General features: G+C 36.3%; 1 protein-coding gene across 8 annotated transcripts in view; it reads left to right on the top strand.

The window, feature by feature from the left end:
- Positions 1 to 22,159, top strand: part of BRAF (B-Raf proto-oncogene, serine/threonine kinase) — a 169,722-nt gene that overhangs the window by 78,098 nt on the left and 69,465 nt on the right. For all 8 annotated transcript variants that reach the window (XM_087860784.1, XM_045792502.2, XM_087860785.1 and 5 more), the window contains exons 3-5: positions 1,526 to 1,789; positions 20,938 to 21,041; positions 21,871 to 21,973. In XM_087860784.1, coding sequence (XP_087716910.1) covers positions 1,526 to 1,789; positions 20,938 to 21,041; positions 21,871 to 21,973 — 471 coding nt within the window. The remainder of the gene's footprint in view (positions 1 to 1,525; positions 1,790 to 20,937; positions 21,042 to 21,870; positions 21,974 to 22,159) is intronic.

Below are 22,159 nucleotides of genomic sequence, written 5' to 3' on the forward strand. Positions count from 1 at the left end.
AGCATATATCGATGCCTTGCTATGTCTCAGATCTTAAATGGCATTCAGCTATACGGGTCTGTAGTTTTCCCTCTATGCCTTAAAATTTCCTACTTTTTTTTTTTTTTAAATGATTTTACTTGTTTGTTTGAGAGCAGGAGGTGGGGGAGAGGAGCAGAGGGAGAGAGACAAGCAGACTACATACTGAGTGTGGAGCCTGACACAGGGCTCCATAACAGGACCCTGAGATCATGACCTGAGCCAAAATCAAGGTTGGACACTTATCCGACTGAGCCATCCAGGTGCCCCAAAATTTCTGACCTCTTTACTTTATGGCAGAATTTCTCCTGTACACAGTACTCTCTTTTTCCCACTTAGCTCCATCTATCTAAATGCTAACATTTTAAGGCCCCTTCTTTCCTCATTCTCACCTTGAATCAAAAATGTTTTTGGTTTATTTCTCATGTACAGCACCTAAATAAAAGTACATCCACCTGCTTCTCTGCAGCCCAATAATGAACTCTTTGAGTGATTAGAAATGCCGTTTTAAAATCTTTGATTCTCCCGTGTAGCCTTTTATAAATGTTTGTAGCTATTGCATCTATGTATGGTGGTAGACAGAAATGATGGACTGTGGTGTGGGGGAGAGTGATTACCACTGCCTTAAAGAACCATGGACATATATATTCCAGTTCATTCCATCTCCTTACTTTCAATATCACTCGGTTTTCAAAATTCTTGTTACTTTTAGAATGTGATCTTATGTGGTCATTTGACTTTATAGCTTTAGTCAAATGAAACTTGTAGAAAGAAACCCTGATGGATAATGGCCCCAGAATTTCTTGTCTGCAGGGTGTAAACCTTTTCAGATAAAATTTTATTCTCTAAGCAGTATTTGATGGGATCATCAGAGACCCATAGTGAGGAGAATAAAGTATTTTAACTAATAGCTATTTCAGAAAGAAGGTGGCAGTTATACATCTTTTAAGTCCTATTGAGATTTTGGTGGTAATGGTGAGATCTGACACTGTACCTGATTTTTTTTTGAGTCTTATTTTTTGACAAATCTCTTTTAAGACCTCATCTCCTTTTCAACCTCTCTCTCTGTTCTTTGGAGGGGGAAAAGGTATAAAACTTTATATGCCTACAAGTTTTCTGGAAAAAAATAAATTTTTAATAGAGATTGTATTTACCCTTGATGTATATAGTATTTTCTCTTATGTTAGATATGTGGTTTGGAAGGTAAATTGCAATATGACCAGAACATTGTAAATACTGCATTTTTAGATTAACATTCATGGCTGTTCTAGACATTTATGTTTTTGTCAGTTTCTCAATGTAGTGTAGTATCTTATCACAAAAGATTTATCAATTTAAAAGTAGAAGTATTAATTTACAGTACTTTTAGCATTTATTTTGTAACTTCTAACTTAAAACCCTGTTAGCTAGATTTTAAAGAGATTATAATCAGACTTAAATTTCTTATTTCCTTTTGTTACTGTCAGGAAAAAGTCCAGATTCAACGTAAATCTGCTTTATTTTATAGGCCTATGAAGAATACACCAGCAAGCTAGATGCCCTCCAACAGCGAGAACAACAGTTATTGGAATCCCTGGGGAATGGAACTGATTTTTCTGTTTCTAGCTCTGCATCAACGGACACCGTTACATCTTCTTCCTCTTCTAGCCTTTCAGTGCTACCTTCATCTCTTTCAGTTTTTCAAAATCCCACAGATATATCAAGGAGCAATCCCAAGTCACCACAAAAACCTATCGTTAGAGTCTTCCTGCCCAATAAACAGAGGACAGTGGTGAGTCAACTTTTAATATCATCATTGCTTTTTCTTTGTGTTTTTCAGAAAGAGTAGTTGTTGAAACTGAAATATGTTACCATTTCATACTCCGTGGTCATGCAAATGGAAGCATCCATTTCAAACAGGAGTGAAAAAGACATAATTATTTGGTGCCACTGTCTGTGTCTCTTGACTGGAATAAAGTGTGTTTAGTGTCCAGTTTAACATTTTAACCTATCTACCAAACTTGAACCACACTCAAGTCTAAATACGAGTTTAGAATCAAAAAGAATTTCAAGACTTGAGCTTGTTTGTTGTCTAACATATGTGAGGTAAGCTTTGTTCTTTGCTCTTGAGAAATCCCTGTTTGGACTTACTATCAAATGTTGGATTTTTAGTGTGCTTGATATTTTTTCTCTGTCTACATAACTTTTGCTGATGATTAGTATTACCATTAGAACAGAGTACTCTGTAAGTAACATTTAAAGCAGGGAAATCTGCACAATTTTACAGGTGGTCTATAATCCTTAAATGCAACAAGTACTGTATTGGATTTAATGCACCTGTAACATCACTACTTTTTAAAAGTGTATATGGTTATTTTTGAAATTAATAAAAAATCATTGCATTTCCAAATACAAGTGAAATCAAAGTAGTTTTAATTTTTTTCCCCTGCGCACAGCATTAGTAGTAATGCTGGATTTTCATGGGAAAAGTGCTGCAGTGACTTCCAGTGAGCTCGTTTGTCAACCCTGTGCAACAAAGGGATGTACGTGTCAGTGTGTGGGGATATAAGACTAGGCCTTCAGCCAGTGTCACAAAGGGTAGTTGGAACTCAGATCCTTGCATAAAGCTGAGCCTTTAAAGAGCTTTACCTTCAGCAGAAGGGTGAACTAGAAGAAAATCTACCTACTCAGCATACATAAATAACAATGAAATTTGTCTGTCTTCACCAGCTGTCCAGATAAATATTAAAGTTTCCCTTGAATTCTTAATTGTAGGCCTGTCCTCATCATGGTGTGGGGTTCATATTTATACTTATGGGCGCTGTCCAGGAACTTTCAACCGAACAACTGGTCCTGGAGAGGTAATAGCAGTCAGGCACTAGGCAGAAGCAAATGCAGAATCTCTTTGGCCTATCTAGGGCTCATGGAATCCACATAGATAATGTCCACTGATAAGCACAAAATCCCATGTTATAAAATACACAAGGAAAGAGCTTATCAGTGCATTAGAAGACTTAAGAATAAGAATTAAAAACAGCAGGACTCCTAAGAAGGAACCAAATAGAACTTCTAGGTGATCCTGAAATGTTAAACTCAGTGGATGACTGTCACCATCTGTGAAGTATTCTTGCTAAAGATGATGGCGTTGTTAAGCTTCTGAACCTTCCATTTTACAAGAAACGGGATAAAAGAAATAGTGAAGTGCTATGAAGAAACAGATTCAGAATTTGGACATTCTGTAAGACAGATGGCCTGGACTCAGTGTCATAGAGGACAAAAAAGATGAAGATTTTTCTACACTAGGGACGCCTGGGTGGCTCAGTCGTTAAGCGTCTGCCTTCGGCTCAGGGCGTGATCCCAGCGTTCTGGGATCAAGCCCCACATCAGGATCCTCCGCTGGGAGCCGGCTTCTTCCTCTCCCACTCCCCCTGCTTGTGTTCCCTCTCTCACTGGCTGTCTCTCTCTCTCTGTCAAATAAGTAAATAAATAAAATCTTTAAAAAAAAAAGATTATTCTAAACAGACTAAAGAGATGTAAACAAATGCAGTGCATGATACTAGGTTGGGGAAGAGCTATAAAAGGCATTTTTGTGATGGGAAATGGTGAATGTCGATTAAATATGCTGTTATGGAATTATTAATTTTCCTGTGTGTGATAACAGGAATGTAATTATGTAGGGGAATGTCTTTATTCTTCAGAAATACATTTTTCAGTATTGAGGGATAAATTGTCATGACATTTACAACTTTTTTCCACCCTCTTTTTTGAAATAAAACTTACACACAGTAAAATATACAAATCTCAGGTGACAGCTGAGTGACCTTCTACATATGTAACTGCCACAGAGATCAAGATACAGAACATTTCTAGTGCTTGAGAAGGGATCTCCCATGCCCCCTCCAATTCAGTGATCACCTTCAAAAGTAACCACTATTCTGACTCCTATCTCAGTCAATCCTTTTGGAACTTTGTTTCAAATGGTAAGATGGAAAACAAAATGTTAGAGAAAATAAACATGAAAAAAATTTAGAATCTAAATAGAGGGAATTTGGATGTTAATTATATCGTTCCTTCTAATTTTCTGTGAAATTTTTCATAATAGAGTTGGAAAAATTCAAACAACTTAGACCAAAGGAAAAATAGAAAGTTCAAAAGAAACAGTCGTCACTAGGGAAAAAAACTAATGAATATAAGTTGATACTGGTTTGAGGAAGTAGCAAGGTAACTTTAAATAAAATCTCAGTATGTCAAGTAATTACAGCATATTACGGAAGAAGTATTGAAATGCTAAATAAAAATTAGAATATTTTAAAAAACAAAGTGGATGAGGTAAAAAGTTTAAAGGGAGAATTAGTAAACTGTAGAACGCAAGGAAAGAGAGTAAAAAAAAAAAAACCTAACAGAGAGGATAAGAGATATGAAAGATGGAGTGAACATTTTCCTTATATGCCTCAGAGGAGTTCCAAAAAGTGAGAATAGAAATAAAGGAGTAGAGGGGCGCCTGGGTAGCGCAGTCGTTAAAGCGTCTGCCTTCGGCTCAGGGCGTGATCCCGGCGTACCGGGATCGAGTCCCACATCGGGCTCCTCCGCTATGAGCCTGCTTCTTCCTCTCCCACTCCCCCTGCTGTGTTCCCTCTCTCGCTGGCTGTCTCTCTGTCGCATAAATAAATAAAATCTTTAAAAAAAAAAAAAAAAGAAATAAAGGAGTAGAGCAAAATTCAAAGAAATGATGGCTATCATCTGTGAAAGACATAAGTCTAAAAATTTGGCAAACAAAGGCCCTAAGTTGTATAAATAAATTTCAATCCATAATTATTAGATATAACAAAATGAAAGGATAGTATTTTAAACCATTCAGGAAAAAAATTCTCTTTAAAAAATCACAATTAGATTATCAAAAAAATTTTCATTGTTGCAGCTGTAGAAGCCAGAAGACAATAGACTAGTATACTCAGAATGCTGAGAAATGCCTGTAAGTTGCTTAGCTAAAATATGACTTGAAAGTACAATAAAGGCCTTTCCGGGTGAGAAATTACCTTTCCCAGGCTCTGCTTGAAGGAACTACCAAAAATTAATTTAGAAAGAAAGTTGAATACAGAGGAAGGAATGAAAAGTAACATATTCATATATTGGACTTCATCGAAATTAAAAGCTTATGCTCCTTTGTGTAAGACTGATGAATCACAGACCTGCACCCTTGAAACAAATAATATACGTTAATTAAAAAAGAATTCAGGAGGAATGAAAAAAAAAAAAAAGGTGGTTATCTGCCACAGGGCTGGGAGTATGAAGAGTGGTAACCAGTAATAAGAAAGGCCAAAATTGAACACTTTCTTTTTTAATCTAAAAAACAAACAAACAGGGGCGCCTGGGTGGCTCAGTCGTTAAGCGTCTGCCTTTGGCTCAGGGTGTGATCCCAGCGTTATGGTATCGAGTCCCGCATCAGGCTCCTCCACTGTGAGCCGGCTTCTTCCTTTCCCACTCCCCCTGCTTGTGTTCCCTCTCTCTCTGGCTGTCTCTCTCTCTGTCAAATAAATAAAATCTTTAAAACAAACAAAACTTAGGCTCTTCAAAAGACAGTGTTAAGAAAATAAAAAGACAAACCACAGACTAGTCTTTGCAAAACATACACCTGATTAAGGACACGTATCCAGAATATACAAAGAGCTCTCAGAACTCAATAATAAGAAAGCAAATAACTCAAAAAATAGGCAAAAGATTTAAACAGATACTTCACCATAGAAGATATGTAGATAGTAGATAAGTACACCGAAGATGCTCATCATTAGTCACTGGGGAAATGCAAGTGAAAGGCACGAGATAACACTGTACACCTACCAGGATGGCTAAAATGAAAGAGTGACCGTACCAACTGTTGGCGAGAATGTGGAATATCTGAAATTTGCATTCACTGCTGGTGGGAATGTATAATGGTACAGTCACTTTGTAAAACAATTTGGTAATTTTATTTAATACAGTTCCTTTTAAAATCCCAACAGCGTTTTTCGCAGAAATAGAAAAATCCATCCCGAACTTAATGTGGTGGCTTAAGGAATCCTGAAAAGCCAGCAGTCTTGGAAAAAAGCAAAGTTGGGGGTCTCACACTTCCTGATCTCAAAACTTACTACAAACCTACAGAATGGCATAGACATAGAGACATACAGATCAGTGAAATAAAGAGTCCAGAAATAAATTCTTATGTATGGTCAAAGGATCTTTGACAAGGTTACCACAACCCCTCAGTAGGGGAAAGGACAGCCTCTTCAACAAATGATGCTGGGAAAACTGGATGTGCACTTGCAAAACAATGAAGTTGGACCCTTACTTTACATTATATGCAAAATTCCCTCAAAATGGATCAAAGACGTAAATGTAAGGTTGAAACTATAAAACCTTTAGAATAAAACGTAGAAGAAAAGCCTCACAATGCTAAATTTGGCAGTAGTTTCTTAGATATGACAACAAAAGCACAGGTAACATACATTAAAAAAATAGGACTATATCATAATTAGAAACTATGTGACTCAACACAATCAGGACGCCTGGGTGACTCAGTCAGTTAAGTGTCTGCCTTTGGCTCAGGTTGTGATCTCAGGGTCCTGGGATTGAGTCCTGCGTTGGCCTCCTTACTCAGTGGGGAGTCTGCTTCTCCCTCTGCCTGCTCTGCCTGCTGCTCCCCCTGCTGGTGCTCTCTCTCTGACATAAATTTTTTTAAAAAGTATACTTTAAAAAAATATTTGCAAATCATGTGTATGATAAAGGGTTAATATTCAGAACGTATTTTTAAAAACTAATACAACTCAATAAAAATTAAAAAAAACCTAAACAACCCAATTAAGAAAAGGGGAAAGGACTTGAATAGACATTTCTTCAAAGAAGATGTACAAATGGCTAACGAACACTTGAAAAGATGCTCAACAGTGATCATTAGAAATATGCAGGTCAAAGCCACGTGAGCTACCACCTCACATCCATTAGCATAGCTGCTGTCAAGAAAGAAAAGGAGAAGAAAGGGAGGAAAGAGGAAAAAATGAATAGCACATTGGCAAGGATGTAGAGAAATTGGAACCATTGTGCACTGCTAATGGGAATGTAAAATAGTGTGACCACTATGGAAAACAGTATGATGGTTCCTCAAAAAACTAAGACTAGAATTATATTATCTTGCAGTTCTGCTTCTGAATATATACCCAGTTGAATTGGAAGGGTTTCAAAGAGATTATTTATGCACCCATATTTATAGCAGCATTACTCATAATAATGAAAAATGTGTAATCAACCCAAGTGTCCATCAACAGATGCATGAATAAACAAAATGTGAAATATGCATACAATGGAATATTATTCAACCCTAAAAAGGAAATTCTGACACATTGTACAGCATTGATGAATCTTGAGTCAGTCACAAAAAGATAAGTACTGTATTATTCCACTTATCTGAGTTACCTAGAGTAGTCAAATTCATAGAAACAGAAAATAGGATAGTGGTTGCAAGGGGCGGGGATGGGGGAGATGGGGAGTTGTTCTTTAATGGTATTAGAGTTTCAGTTTTCAAAATGAAAAGAGTCATGGTGATTGGTTACACAGCAATGTGAATGTACTTAATGTAGCTAACTGTATACTTAAAAATGGTTAAGGTGTTAAATTTTGTTATATGTATTCCACCACAATTTCAAAAAAAAGTTTGGCAGTTTTGTAAAAAGTTAAGCATACACCTAGTATATGATCCGGCCATTCTACTTCTAGGTTTTACCCAAGAGAAAATAAAGCATATGTCCATACAAAGATTTGTACAGAATTGTTCTTAGCCCCAAGTGCTCATCAACAGATGGTTAAGCAAGTTGTGGTATATCCATAAAATGGAATACCATGTGGTACACAGGAATACACTACTGATAGACACAACAACATAAATAAATCTCAGAATAATCATGCTAAGTGAAAGTAGCCAGACAAAAATGAATATGTATTTTACACTTATGTAAAATTCTAGAAAATGCAAACTGTTCTATAGTGACAGCTTTTGATCAGTATTTGCCTGGTCCTGGGGCAGGAGGGAGGAATTACACAGGAGTACAAGGAAACTTTGAGAAGCTTTAATGGGATACATTAATTATCTTGAATGTGGTGATGATTTCATGGGTTTATACATAATGTCAAAATGTATCAGACAATATACTTAATGTAGTTTATTGTAGGTCAGTTATACCTCAAATCTGTTTTTTAAAAAAAGGAATGAAGAGAGGCACCTAGCTGGCTCAGTTGGAAGAACATGTGTGACTCTTGATCTCAAGGTTATGAATTCGAGCCCCACGTTGGATGTAGAGATCACTTAAATAAAACTTTTTAAAAAATGAAATGGAGAGCTGTTAGTAACCAAAAGAAAATTGATAGGGCTGTCTAAGTATTATATGAAATAGACTTTAAGGAGAGAAAGAAGTGTTAAGAATGTGGAGGGTCAGGACACCTGGGTGGCACAGCGGTTAAGCGTCTGCCTTCGGCTCAGGGTGTGATCCCAGCGTTCTGGAATCGAGCCCCACATCAGGCTTCTCCGCTATGAGCCTGCTTCTTCCTCTCCCGTTCCCCCTGCTTGTGTTCCCTCTTTCGCTGGCTGTCTCTATCTCTATCAAATAAATAAAATCTTTAAAAAAAAAAAAAAAAAGGAATGTGGAGGGTCATGCTCTGGCAGGAGAAAAAGACTAACCTTTTATATTATACTTAAATCTTTTTTTCCACAGAGCTGTTTCATGCAGAGCTGTTTCTTATGTTTAAAATTATTGTTTAGAGTGATTATATCTAACTTACTTAGCCATTTTTCATGATGGATAGTTAAGTGATACTGTAATATACATTTAAATACCTGTGTCCTGAAACACTGTGGGAATATTTTTATGTTAGATACCTAGAAATAATTATTGGATAAGGTAGGCACTAGTATACACTCTCAATAGTATATGGGACTTACTTTTACCATGAGACCCTGGCCAACACTGAATGTTAAAACTTAGAAGATATTATTGATCTAATAAAATTTAAAGTATTTTAGGCCTGAGATACCCTCATTCATGTATACTTCTCAATACATAAATCATACAACAACAAAAGGGTAACAAAGAAAGTATTAGACTCACCCAGTTACCCTAAAACATGGCTTGACCTAAGCCTGGCTTTTGGAATTCATAATTTAAAAGCATTTTTTTATAGATTAAGACTTAATTCACATATTTTACAATTTACTCATTCGGAGGGTACAATCCAGTGATTTTAGTTTATTCACAGAGTTACACAAATGTCACCACAATCAATTTAAGAACTTTTCCAGCACTCCAGAAAAGAAACCCTATATGCATTAGTAGTCACTTAGACCATTTCTCCTCAATCTTCCCAGCCCTAGGCAACTACTTACTTACTTTTATCTCTATAGATTTGCCTGTTCTGGACATTCCATTTGGAATGTGTGGTCTTTGTGACTGGCTTCTTTTACTTAGCATGTTTCCAGTGTTCGTTCATGTTTTAATGTGATTCAGTCTTCATGCCTTTTTATGGTTGAATGATAATCTATTTTTGTATATACCCGGTTTTATTTATCCATCCTGAGATGGATATTGTGGCTATTGTGAATAATGCTGCTATGAACATTCATGTACAAGTTTTTGTGTGGACATATGTTTTCATTTTTGCTGGGTATATGTCTATAGTAATCTTTTTAGGAACAGCCAGAATGTATTCCAAAACAGGTGTAGCATCTTGCTTTCTCACCAGTACTGTATGAGGGTTTTAGTTTCTCCATCTCCTCACCACCACATTTATTGTCTTTTTGATTCATAGCTGTTCTAGTGTGTGTGAAGTGGTGTCTCATTGTGGTTTGTTTTTGTTTTTGTTTTTTTAAGATTTTATTTATTTGACAGAGAGAGAGACAGCCAGAGAGAGAGGGAACACAAGCAGGGGGAGTGGGAGAGGAAGAAGTAGGCTCCCAGTGGAGCAGGGAGCCTGATGCCGGGCTTGATCCCAGGAGCCTGGGATCACGCCCTGAGCTGAAAGCAGACGCTTAACGACTCAGCCACCCAGGCGCCCCATCATTGTGGTTTTGATTTGCATTTTCCTGATGGCTAATGATATTAGGCTGTGCTTTCATATATCTTTTTTGGAGAGAAAATTTCCTTTTATAAATAATTTTACATGGCATGCAGAGACAAAATTAGGTCTGAGAAAAGAATAATTATAAGAGCTGATGAGCAATGCTCTAATAATAGAAATTGGATTAAAAAAAGAAAATAGCCAGGGTTATTTCTTCTAGAGATAGCAAAAGGTACACATTCTAAGACTATATATATTTTAGAAGGAGAAAGAGAAATGGAGATTATAGGAATAAAACTGAATGCATTTCGGCTCTGAAAAGAGAACTATAGAAGACAAGTAAGCCTGAGATTAGAAAGTAAAAGTAAGGTAGACTAAATGAGAGTATTGTAATACTAGGAATGTGATAGTAGCTAGCTCACAGAAGTTTTCTTTCATGACTGTAAACCAGTACTAAACAGAAAAACATGCTTAAAAATTGTGCATCGTTTTTCAAAGCAAGGTCTTACTTAAAAATTAGTGACTTTGGTTACCAATTTAGCATTTAGAAAAGAATATTCGTAGGGTTTTTTTTTAATTTTTTATTTAGAAAATATATTTATATGGAAAAGTATAAAGGACAATATATTAAAATCTGTGTTTAGTCACCCTCCATTGAACAAATAGGAGTGTTTGTTATATTTCCTTCATACTGCACACACATACGCAAATGTGGTTCCCCTTACCAGTCCCATTCCCCTCCTAAACATCCACTGTCCCACCATGTTTCCCAAGAAGCAGCCATTCTGATAAATGCGGGTACATTAATTCCAAAATTTCATACTTTACTAAATATATGTATCTATGAGTATTTTTAAAATTTATAGTAGTATGATACTAGAGATGTCTGGGTGGCTCAGTCAGTTAAGCATCTGCCTTCAGCTCAGGTCATGATCCAGGGGTCCTGGGATCGAGTCCTGCATTGGGCTCCCTGCTCAGCAGGAAGCCTGTTGCAGGGAGCCTGCTTCTCCCTCTCCCTCTGCCTACCGCTACCCCTGCTTGTGCTCTGTCTCTCTCTCTGACAAATAAATAAAATCTTTAAAAAATAAAATAAAATTTACGGTAGTATATTATATGTAATGTTCAGCATCTTGTCTTTTTTATACAAAATTATAATTTCAAGGTATACATATGTATACGTTGATACATATAGGTCTTTTTCTTCTAATTCAACTACTGTGGGGAATTCCAACTTCTGAATATACCACACTTTATCCATTTGGCTACTTATGGACATGTAGATTATGTTTAGTTTTTTTGTTATTAACTAACAACCTAAAATATGAACGTCTTTTACAGGATTCTTCATATACAAGTGATAGGGTATTTCTAAATTGTAAAACTGGAAGTGGATTCCTGGGGCATAGGATAGGCAGATTTGATTCAAAGGTTGTGAAAGAACAGGAATCTGAAAAAATATCTAAAACTACTAAGTTAATTTTAGCATCTGTGGAATGAAAGTTCTGAGAGCAGCGTATCAGTGACTAACAGTAGGTGTTCTCTAAGTATTTTTGAAGGAATGAGTCTCTAGATTTACTATAGCCAGAGATTTGTAAACAAATACCTGTTAATTGGTAGTAATCCTGAATATGTAAAATAAATGAAAGGAAGGGCAGTGGGAACAGACAGGGCAATACTGGATGCTTCAAAAGCATTCCTTCTTTATGCTGTAATTAAAGTGGAAATGTTTGTGGAATGGAAGGGGTAAGGAAAAGCTCTGTTCTTGTTTTAGCCAGTTTGGGGAAAAACGTGAAGAACACATAAAAATATGTTAAGAAAAATGAAAAACCACCACAACAACAAAACTTTAACTCTCCTAATAGCACAAATAAGTTTTAATGAAATAGATTGAGACAAGGGACATCATTAGATAAGAGTAAATGGTAGAACCCCAAAGAATGCCCTTCTTTCCCCTTTATTTTTAGCAAAAGCAAAGCAGAAACCAAAGATCTAGAGGGTGATATGTTCCATTTCTTTGTAGACAGAAAGGATAATAGTACCCATTACATAGTGGTATACAGTTTGTAAAAATGCACTCATATCCTCTCATAGCTACTTTATAAGGTAAAATACTGTAGAAAGCAGTATTAGCTTATGTTGATATTTAAAATACTGTGTTTGATTTTATATATATAGTTGTGGAATCCAGGACATTCTCGAATCCTGGTAGATTCTATTAACTTTCACCAACAGTGAAAGGACTTCTTTTTCTGTTACTAAATAAGTTTTCCCCCGTGCAGTAGTAATTAACGAGGTAACTTATTAACTTCAGTTTTGATCTTTGATTTGATTTGATTTTACAGCATTTTACCAGTAAAGACTTAGCACCTTTATAAGTCCTGTGACCACTGGTTCTTTGTCTGTTAAATACAATTTGACCAAGGTGCCTGGATGCGTCAGTCGGTTAAGTCTGACTCATGATCTCAGTTCAGGTCTTGATCTCAGGGTCATGAGTTTAAGCCCAGAGTTGGGTTCCACACTGGGCTCAGAGCCTACTTTAAAAAATACCTTTATCTATATCTATATATCTGTCTATCTTGACCAAAAGACATACGTAATTCTAAAATTGCTTGTACATCAGGCGCCTGGGTGGCTCAGTCGGTTACGCGTCTGCCTTTGGCTTAGGTCATGATCCTGGAGTCCTGGGATGGAGTCCCACATTGGGCTCCCTGCTTAGCTGGGAGTCTGCTTCTCCCTCTGACCCTTCCCCCTGTCATGCTTTCTTTCTGTCTCTCTCACTCAAATAAAAAAATAATTTTTTTAAATAAATTGCTTTTATATTATGAAATTTTTGTCATATAGTCAGCCTCTTTTTACTTTAATAAGACCATGTTGTGAGGAGATTATATAAGGTTTTTCCTTGCAAACCTAATCGGTATAACAGTCCTGAAAAAGGCCTTCACATCAGGATAAATTATCATAAAATCAGGAAACTATAAATTTAGATTTATGTTCAAAACCCATATATTGGCATCTATATTTTGTGCCATTTTATACAAGGAGATTTCAGAGTATCATGAAGTTTACTTGAAGTATACAGTAAAGTCTGCATTGCAGAGAATTTAAACTACCAAATTAATCTACTGGCTCAGATAATACGTAGTAATTTTGATGGCCACCTGAATTTTGATGGCCACTCCTTTAAGAAGGTCTTTAAATTTTAAGAAAACCATTTATTATGGAAAAATTTAAGCATATATAAAAGTAGAGTAGTGTAGGGGCTCCTGGGTGGCACAGCGGTTAAGCGTCTGCCTTCGGCTCAGGGCGTGATCCCGGCGTTATGGGATCGAGCCCCACCCACATCAGGCTCCTCTGCTATGAGCCTGCTTCTTCCTCTCCCACTCCGCCTGCTTGTGTTCCCTCTCTCGCTGGCTGTCTCTATCTCTGTCAAATAAATAAATAAAATCTTAAAAAAAAAAATTTAAAAAAAAAAGTAGAGTAGTTTAGTGAGCCTTCATGAACCCACCGATAAAAGATGGCTTATATTCACTTTAAAAACTGATATGCAAAAGTTTAGACTAATACATTTTGTTTTGGTCTAAGTTATCCTTTGCAAAAATACTCAGGCAGTTACATTGACTCTAGCTCTTTATTAAGATAGGATGCTTATTTTAAAAATTTTTAAAGAGAAAAATTGTTCCTGCTTTGGTAGCCTAATCAAGGATATTTAATTTTGAAATTCAGAGAAGATGCATAAACCTGGTTCTTTTGAAGTATCTTTTCAGTCTTTTCAAACTTTAAATATGAAACAAACCTTTCCTCTCCTTTTCTTCTCAAACAGGTAATTCTTTCGTGTGGTATTTATATAAAGAAATCTTGTTTCCACCCTGTTTCTGTATTTTGTACGTCCAGGTTCCCCTGAACCTTTTAGGTCACTATTTTCCTTTGGGGTGTGTTGGGTGTATTTTCTGGTTGGCTTTTTTAATGTAGCTACAAGCAAATATAAAAATATTTTTTTTCTTATTTTCCCCACTCTTCTTTGTGTACGCAAGCCATCATACCGTATATATATCATTCTGTATTTTAATGTTTATGTAGACCACCCTGGAAATGTTCCATTTCCATATATAGAGAACTTCTAAATACTCGTTTTATAGCTATAGATTTCAATGTATAGATACACTGTAGTTTACCGGAATACTGTAGTTATACCAAAAGTATGCTTGCCTGGATCAAAAGGAAATTTATATGTGTAATTCTGATAGATACTTCGAAATTTTGCTTCGTAGGTCTTGCTTAATTTTGTACTGCCACCAGCAATGTATGAGATGCCTCTTTCCCATAGCCTAATCGGCAGAACATGTTGTCAAACTTTTGGATTTTTGCCAGTCTGATAAATGAAAAATATTTTGGCAAGTTTGAGTTTGCTTTGCTCCTAATGAGGTTGACCACCTTTTCACGTTTGAACTCCATTTCTGTTTCTGTTTGTGTAAACTGTCTTTCACATCCTGTGCCCATTTTTTTTATTGCGTCATTGGTCTTAATCTCAAATTTCCAGCTCTTTGTATAGTAGGAAGATTACATGCATGTTAAATGAGTTAGAGAGTTTTTATCAGTTTGCTTTCATCTTATGACTTTGCTTTTAAGTTACAAATGTATTTCTCACGGTTTGTATTTGTCTTTAGACTGCTTATAGTTTGTTTTGCCATGTAAAAAGGTTCTTAGTTTTATGTAGTTGAACTTAACATTTTTTTCTTTTATGGCAGATTTTGCATCATAATTATAAAGGCCTTCTTAACTTGAGGTTATAAGGGATTTTGCCATGTTTTCTTCCAGTACTTTTATGGTTTGCTCCTTCCTTCCATCTTTCACATTTAAATCTTTGATTCTTTGGAGTTTACCCTAGTATATAGTATGAAGTATGGATGAACCTTTTTTCTTGATTAGTTCCAATTGTCTCAACATGGACATCTTTACTCTATTTCAGATGCTGCCTTTATTTTATTCTAATTTCCTTTATATATTAGAGTTTATTTTGGTCTGTTCCATTGGTCTGTCGGTCTGTTGAACTGGCACTATCAATGAAAGAGCAAATAGTTAAAAAAAATCAACCTACAGTAGTGGAATGAAGGGCTGACTGATGACTTTCCCTTACTGATAAGTGTGGAAAGCCATATTTTTGTCTGCTGATGAAATATACATACACTTTGGAATTAAGCATAAAGGAGCATACCTATACTGGAAGACACATGACAGGAGTGCATGAGGGAAATTACCAAAGGAACTGAGGGGTGTAGTAGATAGCCACAGTTCATTCATGACCTTAAATGCCATGTTATAGAATTTTAAATTTTCTCTATAAGGAACTGGAAAATTTTGAGGAGAATTTGAATTTTGCCCTGTAAGTAATGAAAAATTTGCACAGACTAATGAAATATAAAATTACATTTTGGAATGGAGTTCTAAATCTCAGTTCAGTGGGCTTCTCAACAGTTGATACATGAGCTTCGGGTTCTGTGAACCCTCTGAAATTTTATGTTTCAGAGAGAGCATCTAAGACTTTCATCAGATTCTCAGAAGACTTTTTTTTTTTTTTTTTTTTTTTTTTTTTAAGAGGCAGGGGACAGGCAGAGGGAGAGAGAGACTCTAAGCAGCAGGCTCTATGCCCAGCATGGAGCCCAACATTCAGGGCTCAGTCTCATGACCCTGAGATCATGACCTGAGGTGAAGTCAAGAGTCAGAAGCTTAACCAACTGAGCCACCCAGGCACTCCAGATTCTCAGAAGTTTTTGACACACACACACACCCCAAAGTTAAGAATACCTTCTTTAGAATGATTCCTCTGGTGACGTGGGATAGGGTTTAAAACTAATGAGAGGGTTGCTAATCAAGAAGTTTTTGCATAAAATATACAGAGTATGAGTAGCAGGGAGTAAAAGTGAACTTTCCCTCTGTTCATTATTTCTGGAAGGTACAGCCAGTTATTATTATTTGCAGTAGTTACGTTCTATAAATTCACCGGAAACACTGAATTAATGAATATTGGACATTGCTTCTAAGGGAAATAAAGAGTTACTATTATGTAAATGATCCAAAATGTCTTTTGATATTGGCCCCAAGGTTATTTATTTCTTCACAGCTGGCTAGGGTCCATTAGCCTAAAAACCTCCTGGCATAGGGCACTTGTTTACAGTATGACAGTGAGAACAGGCAGGCAGGGTAACACCTTGTTCATCCTTAGATGGGAAGGTGGGCATTGGGCAGCTCAAAATTTTTCACTGCTCTGCACATGTCTGTATAAGCACTGCACATACTGATTTTGAGGATACAAAAAATTTTAGTGAGGAGAGAAATTTGCATATATGGAATCCACAAATAAAGAGGATCAATGTACCAGTCCAGGCTCTTGAATACTTCCAGTGATGAGGCTATTCCCTCATGTCTTCTCCAACATTTCTCTTGCTGGATAGTTTGAATGGTTATATTGAGCTAAAATCTGTCTCCTCTTTTTTCTAATCGTAGGTCCTAATGTGGATTTCTGAATTGTTCCTTCTTCAGTGTACTGTTTAAATCCAGTCTTATATTCACCTTTACACTGTTTTTTCCCCTGTAGCCCAAAGATTTTTAATTTCTTTGGAAACTTATGTTTTGCTAAGTACTTCAATGATTTAAAAGTGGAACCTTGAATTTTATTGTTACACATCGCCTCTGTCTCCACTCCCCTTCCTCCTTAAAAACTGACCAACCTGAATTCCCACTGCCTCATTTTAGTGCACACTGTGTTCGTCAGTTCTTTTTCAATTATAAGTTATTCAGATTCACCTGGAAGGATGGGACATGTGTGGAAAAGACCAGGATGGAGGAATTTCAAGTATACAGAAAAATTATTTTTATCTCTCTTTCCAGTGCCTCTTCACACTCCTGATGTTATCTGTGCTTCTCCCTAGGTTAGCTTCATTCTGTAACTAGATTTTCTCAATGTAGTGGGGAAGGTGGCCACAAACAGCTCCAGATTTCTATCCTGTTGGCACACTATAACTATAGTCAAAAGAGAAACATTCTTTTTTTTTTTTTTAAAGATTTTATTTATTTATTTGACAGAGATAGAGACAGCCAGCGAGAGAGGGAACACAAGCAGGGGCAGTGGGAGAGGAAGAAGCAGGCTCATAGCAGAGGAGCCTGATGTGGGGCTCGATCCCATAACGCCAGGATCATGCCCTGAGCCGAAGGCAGACGCTTAACTGCTGTGCCACCCAGGCGCCCCAAAAGGAGAAACATTCTTAACCAGTATGCCTCAGTCAATTTAGGGACAAACTCTGGTACTGTTCGGGTCATATGTCTATCCCTGGATCAGTTGCTTTTGCCAAGGATATGGGAAACAGATTTACCAGCTTATGTCACGTGTAGCCAGAAAAGTAGTGATCCTTGATTAAAACCCTTACTATGTCATGCGGATTTTTAATGAAGGGCAGGCTCCCAGAAGAAACAGGGATATTAGGCAAGTAACCAGCAAATACCAATTATACACATTAACATAAGTATTTTATTCCTACTATGTGTAGGATCAGTAAGACATCTTTTAAGGACCATCAGTGTGATTAAAGGATTACATTGATTTTGCTTTAAATCTGCAAGAAAATATGAGCGAAGTATTTTCAGCAATACATTAAAAGGATCATTCGCCACAACCATGTTCAATTTACTCCAGAGATGCAAGGGTGGCTCATTATTCACAGATAATCAACATGATATACCACATCAGCAAAGTGAAGGATAGAAATCATATGATTATCTGAATAGATGCAGAAAAAGCATTTGACAAAATTCAGCATTTGTTTGGGATAAAAACTCTCAAAAAGTGGGTTTGAGGGAAGATAATGAAAAACTCACAGCTAACATCATTGTCAATGGTGAAAAAGTGAGAGCTTTCACCCTAAGATCAGGAACAAATCAAGGATGTCCACTCTCACCACTTTTATTCAACATAGTACTGGAAGTCCTATCCACAGTGATCAGACAAGAAAACTAAATGGGGCATCCATATTGGTAAGGAAGAAGGTCAGCTGTCTATTTGCAGATGACATGATACTATACATAAAAAACCCCAAAGACTCCATTAAAAAAAAAACTTATCAGAAGTAATAAATGATTTCAGTATAGTTGCAGTATACAGAATTAATACCCAGAAGTCAGTAGCATTTCCATATGTTGGTAATGAAATAGAGAAATTAAGAAAACAATTCCATTTACAATTACACCAAAAATAATAAAATACCTAGGAATAAACTTAACCAAAGAGATGAAAGACCCATACTTTGAAAACTATAATAAACATTGATGAAAAAAATCAAAGACGACACTAACAAATGGAAGGATATTCCATGCTTATAGATTGGAAAGACTAATGTTAAGATGTCCATACTACCCAAAGCAATCTACAAATTGCATGCAATCCCTATCAAAATACCAACAACATTTTTCACAGAACTGGAACAAGTAATCCTAAAATTTGTATGGAACCACAGAAGATCCCCAAATAGCTAAAGGAATCTTGAGAACAACAAAGCTGGAGATACCACAATTCTAGAATTCAAGATATACTACAAAGCTATAGTAATCGTACCAAGTATGTGGTACTGGAACAAAAATAGACACATAGATCAATGGAACAGAATAAAGGGCCCAGAAATAAACCCAGGATTATACGGTCAATTAACCTATGACAAAGGATGCAAGAATAAACATTGGGGAGAAGACAGTCTCTTTAATAAATGGTGTTGGGAAAACTGCACAGCTGTATGCAAAAGAATGAAACTGGACTACTTATATACCATATACAAAAATAAATTCAAAATGGATTAAAGACCTAAATGTAAGACCTGAAACCTTAACATGGGCAGTAATCTCTATGATGTCAGCCTTAGCAACATTTTTCTAGATACGTTTCTTTAAGCAAGGGAAATAAAAGCAAAAATAGGGGCACCTGGGTGGCTCAGTCATTGAGCATCTGAGCGTCTGCCTTCGGCTCAGGGCGTGATCCCTGTGTTCTGGGATTGAGCCCCACATCAGGCTCCTCTGCTGAGAGCCTGCTTCTTTCTCTCCCACTCCCCCTGCTTGTGTTCCCTCTCTCGCTGGCTGTCTCTCTGTGTGTCAAATAAATAAATAAAATCTGAAAGAAAGAAAAAGAAAGGAAGGAAGGGAGGGAGGGAGGGAGAGAGAAAAGAAAGAAAGAAAGAGAAAGAAGGGAAAGAAAAGGAAAGAAAAGAAAGGAAAGAAAGAAAAGAAAGAAAAGCAAAAATAAATTACTGGGACTACACCAAAATAAAAAGCTTTTGCACAGTGAAGGAAACCAAAAGAAGAACAAGGTGACCTACTGAAAGAAGATATTTGCAAATGATATATCTGATAAGGGATTAATATTCAAAATATGTAAAGAACATACAACTCAACACCAAAAATTCCAAATAATCTGATTAAAAAGTAAGCAGAGAACCTGAATAGATAGTTTTCCAAAGAAGACCTATAGGTGGCCAACAGACAAAAGAAAAGATGCTCACCATCACTAATCATCAGAGAAATGCAAATCAAAACCACAATGAGGGGGTGCCTGGCTAGCTCAGTAGAGTATGAGACTCTCAATCTTGGGGTTATAAATTCAAGCCCCATGTTGGGTGTAGAGATTACTTTAAGAAATAAATCTTAAAGAGTGATTACCCAACGTTTGCAGCAACATGGACGGGACTAGAAGAGATTATGCTAAGTGAAATAAGTCAAGCAGAGAAAGACAATTATCATATGGTTTCACTCATTTATGGAACATAAAAAATAGCAGGGAGATCGGTAGGAGAAGGAGGGGAAGAATGAAGGGGAGGTAAACAGAAGGGGGAATGAACCACGAGAGACTATGGACTCGGGGAAACAAACTGAGGGCTTCAGAGGGGAGAGGGATGGGGGATTGGGGAGGACACATACTGCATGGAGCACTGGGTGTTATACGCAAACAATGAATCGTGGAATGATGTACTGTATGGTGACTAACATAATAAAAAAAATTTTTTTATCTAAAAAAAAAAAGAGATAACACCTTACACCTGTCAGAATCGCTAAAATCCAAAAGAAGTGTTAGGATGTAGAAGGCAGAGAAAAAAGAACTCATATGCTGTTGATGAGAATGTAAATTGGCACAGCCACTGCAATACACTATGGAAGTTCCTCAGAAAAATAATAAAAATAAAAAATAGAAATACAGGCAAAAAACAAAATCAGAGAACAAAGTGATGGCTGCCAGAGGGGAGGGGAATAGAGGGATAGGCAAAACAGGTGAAGGGAAGTAGGAGGTATGGGCTTCCAGTTACAGAATTAGTAAGTCATGGGGATGAAAGGCATAGGGAATATAGTCAATGATATTATAGTGTTGTTTGGTGACAGATAGTAGCTACATTTGTGAACATAGCATAACGTATGTTGTCCGTAGTATGTTGTACTAGGCTGTACACCTGAAACTGATACAATGTGTGTCAACTATATTCAAATTTAAAAAATATTTTTAATTGATTTTGCTTTAAATGTTTACATGTTATTTCTCAGTGATGGGTAAATAGGAATCTCTTATATTTTCTGTTCTCTTTTTTGTATGTTAAAATATTTCATACTTTTAATAAAAAGCAAAGTCAATTTTGCTTTATTTAAATGTTGGTGAATAATAGGTAATTGAGTCATAATTTTCCTTTGATATCAAGTTAGCATTACAAATGATGTTGTATCTGACATACTGATCCATATGACGTTTTAAAGGTATTGTAAAGTATTGAGCTTTTTAAAATGATGTGAAAAAATACATAATTTGTTCCCTTAACCTCATATCATATATTTATGATACCATAGGTACCTGCAAGATGTGGAGTTACAGTCCGAGACAGTCTAAAGAAAGCTCTGATGATGAGAGGTCTAATCCCAGAGTGCTGTGCTGTTTACAGAATTCAGGATGGGTATGGTTTGTATGTGATGTGAATTTTGTTTAAAAAGGAAAAAAACCCTCAGACATTAAACTCTTGGGTTTTCTGTAGCAGCTTTACTTAAACCCGGGGTGTTGAAATTTAACTTTAGAAAAAAATATTAAGTTAGCCTAAAGAAAGCTTGCAGGCGTTTGAGGAGCTAACATTAGATATTTTGTGCGATGATAGTGTTTTTTATTCTGATCAAATGACTTTATTTGGAGTTTGAGAGTCTTATAATTTTTGAACCATTTAAAATGTGACTTATTTGAGTAATGGACTCTTCTCCACTCCCCTATTTTTAATACAGACTCATAGTTTCACAAAAGGCTTATCAAAATTAACATTTTATATTAAACTATTTTTCTTTCAGAGAAGTATCTAAAATTGTGCCAAGACACCCCCCCCCAATTTTGAATCCTGTTTTTTAAAAAAATATCCTTTTGAGGGCATGTTGTCCCTTGAGTGTTCTTGTTTTGTTTTTGAATGGATAGATATATCCGTACCTGTGATTTTTTTTTTTTTTTTTTGAGGGGGGACCCTAGGAACAATCAATTCTCTGCTGTTGTAGGTCTTTTCTGGAGCTGGCTTGAAGAAAAGAGTACATCTCTTTACCCTGCTGTTTGTCCAAGAGTGATACATTTATTTGGGGTAAACTTAAAAATTAATTTATTGCCATTTAAATTTCTAACGATGGAAGACCAGGGAGCCAAACCTCCCTCACCATTACTAGCCCCTCAATAACCAATTTTCATATCTTCAGCATGGTATATGAAGATTTTTAGATATGATAACCAAGAAAGGCTGTGTCTACACTTTTCAGAGAGAAGAAACCAATTGGCTGGGACACTGATATTTCCTGGCTTACCGGAGAGGAACTACATGTAGAAGTGTTGGAAAATGTTCCGCTTACCACACACAACTTTGTATGTACTTTTACATTTTTTCCAGACGTCAAAAGCATTCAGGTTCTTGCACGTGAATTTTTATTTAGGGAATATGAAATATGGATGTATAATTTTGGGATTGATATTTTACCTAAGTTAAAAATCAGTTCTGTTCTTTAAAAAACTTGTATTTAAACTAAAGAGTCTTATTTTCTTTTTAATTTG

Source organism: Ursus americanus, chromosome 3 (assembly GCF_024610735.1).
Source record: "Ursus americanus isolate L20-20 chromosome 3, mUrsAme1.1.p, whole genome shotgun sequence".
NCBI classification, from domain to species: Eukaryota; Metazoa; Chordata; class Mammalia; order Carnivora; family Ursidae; genus Ursus; species Ursus americanus.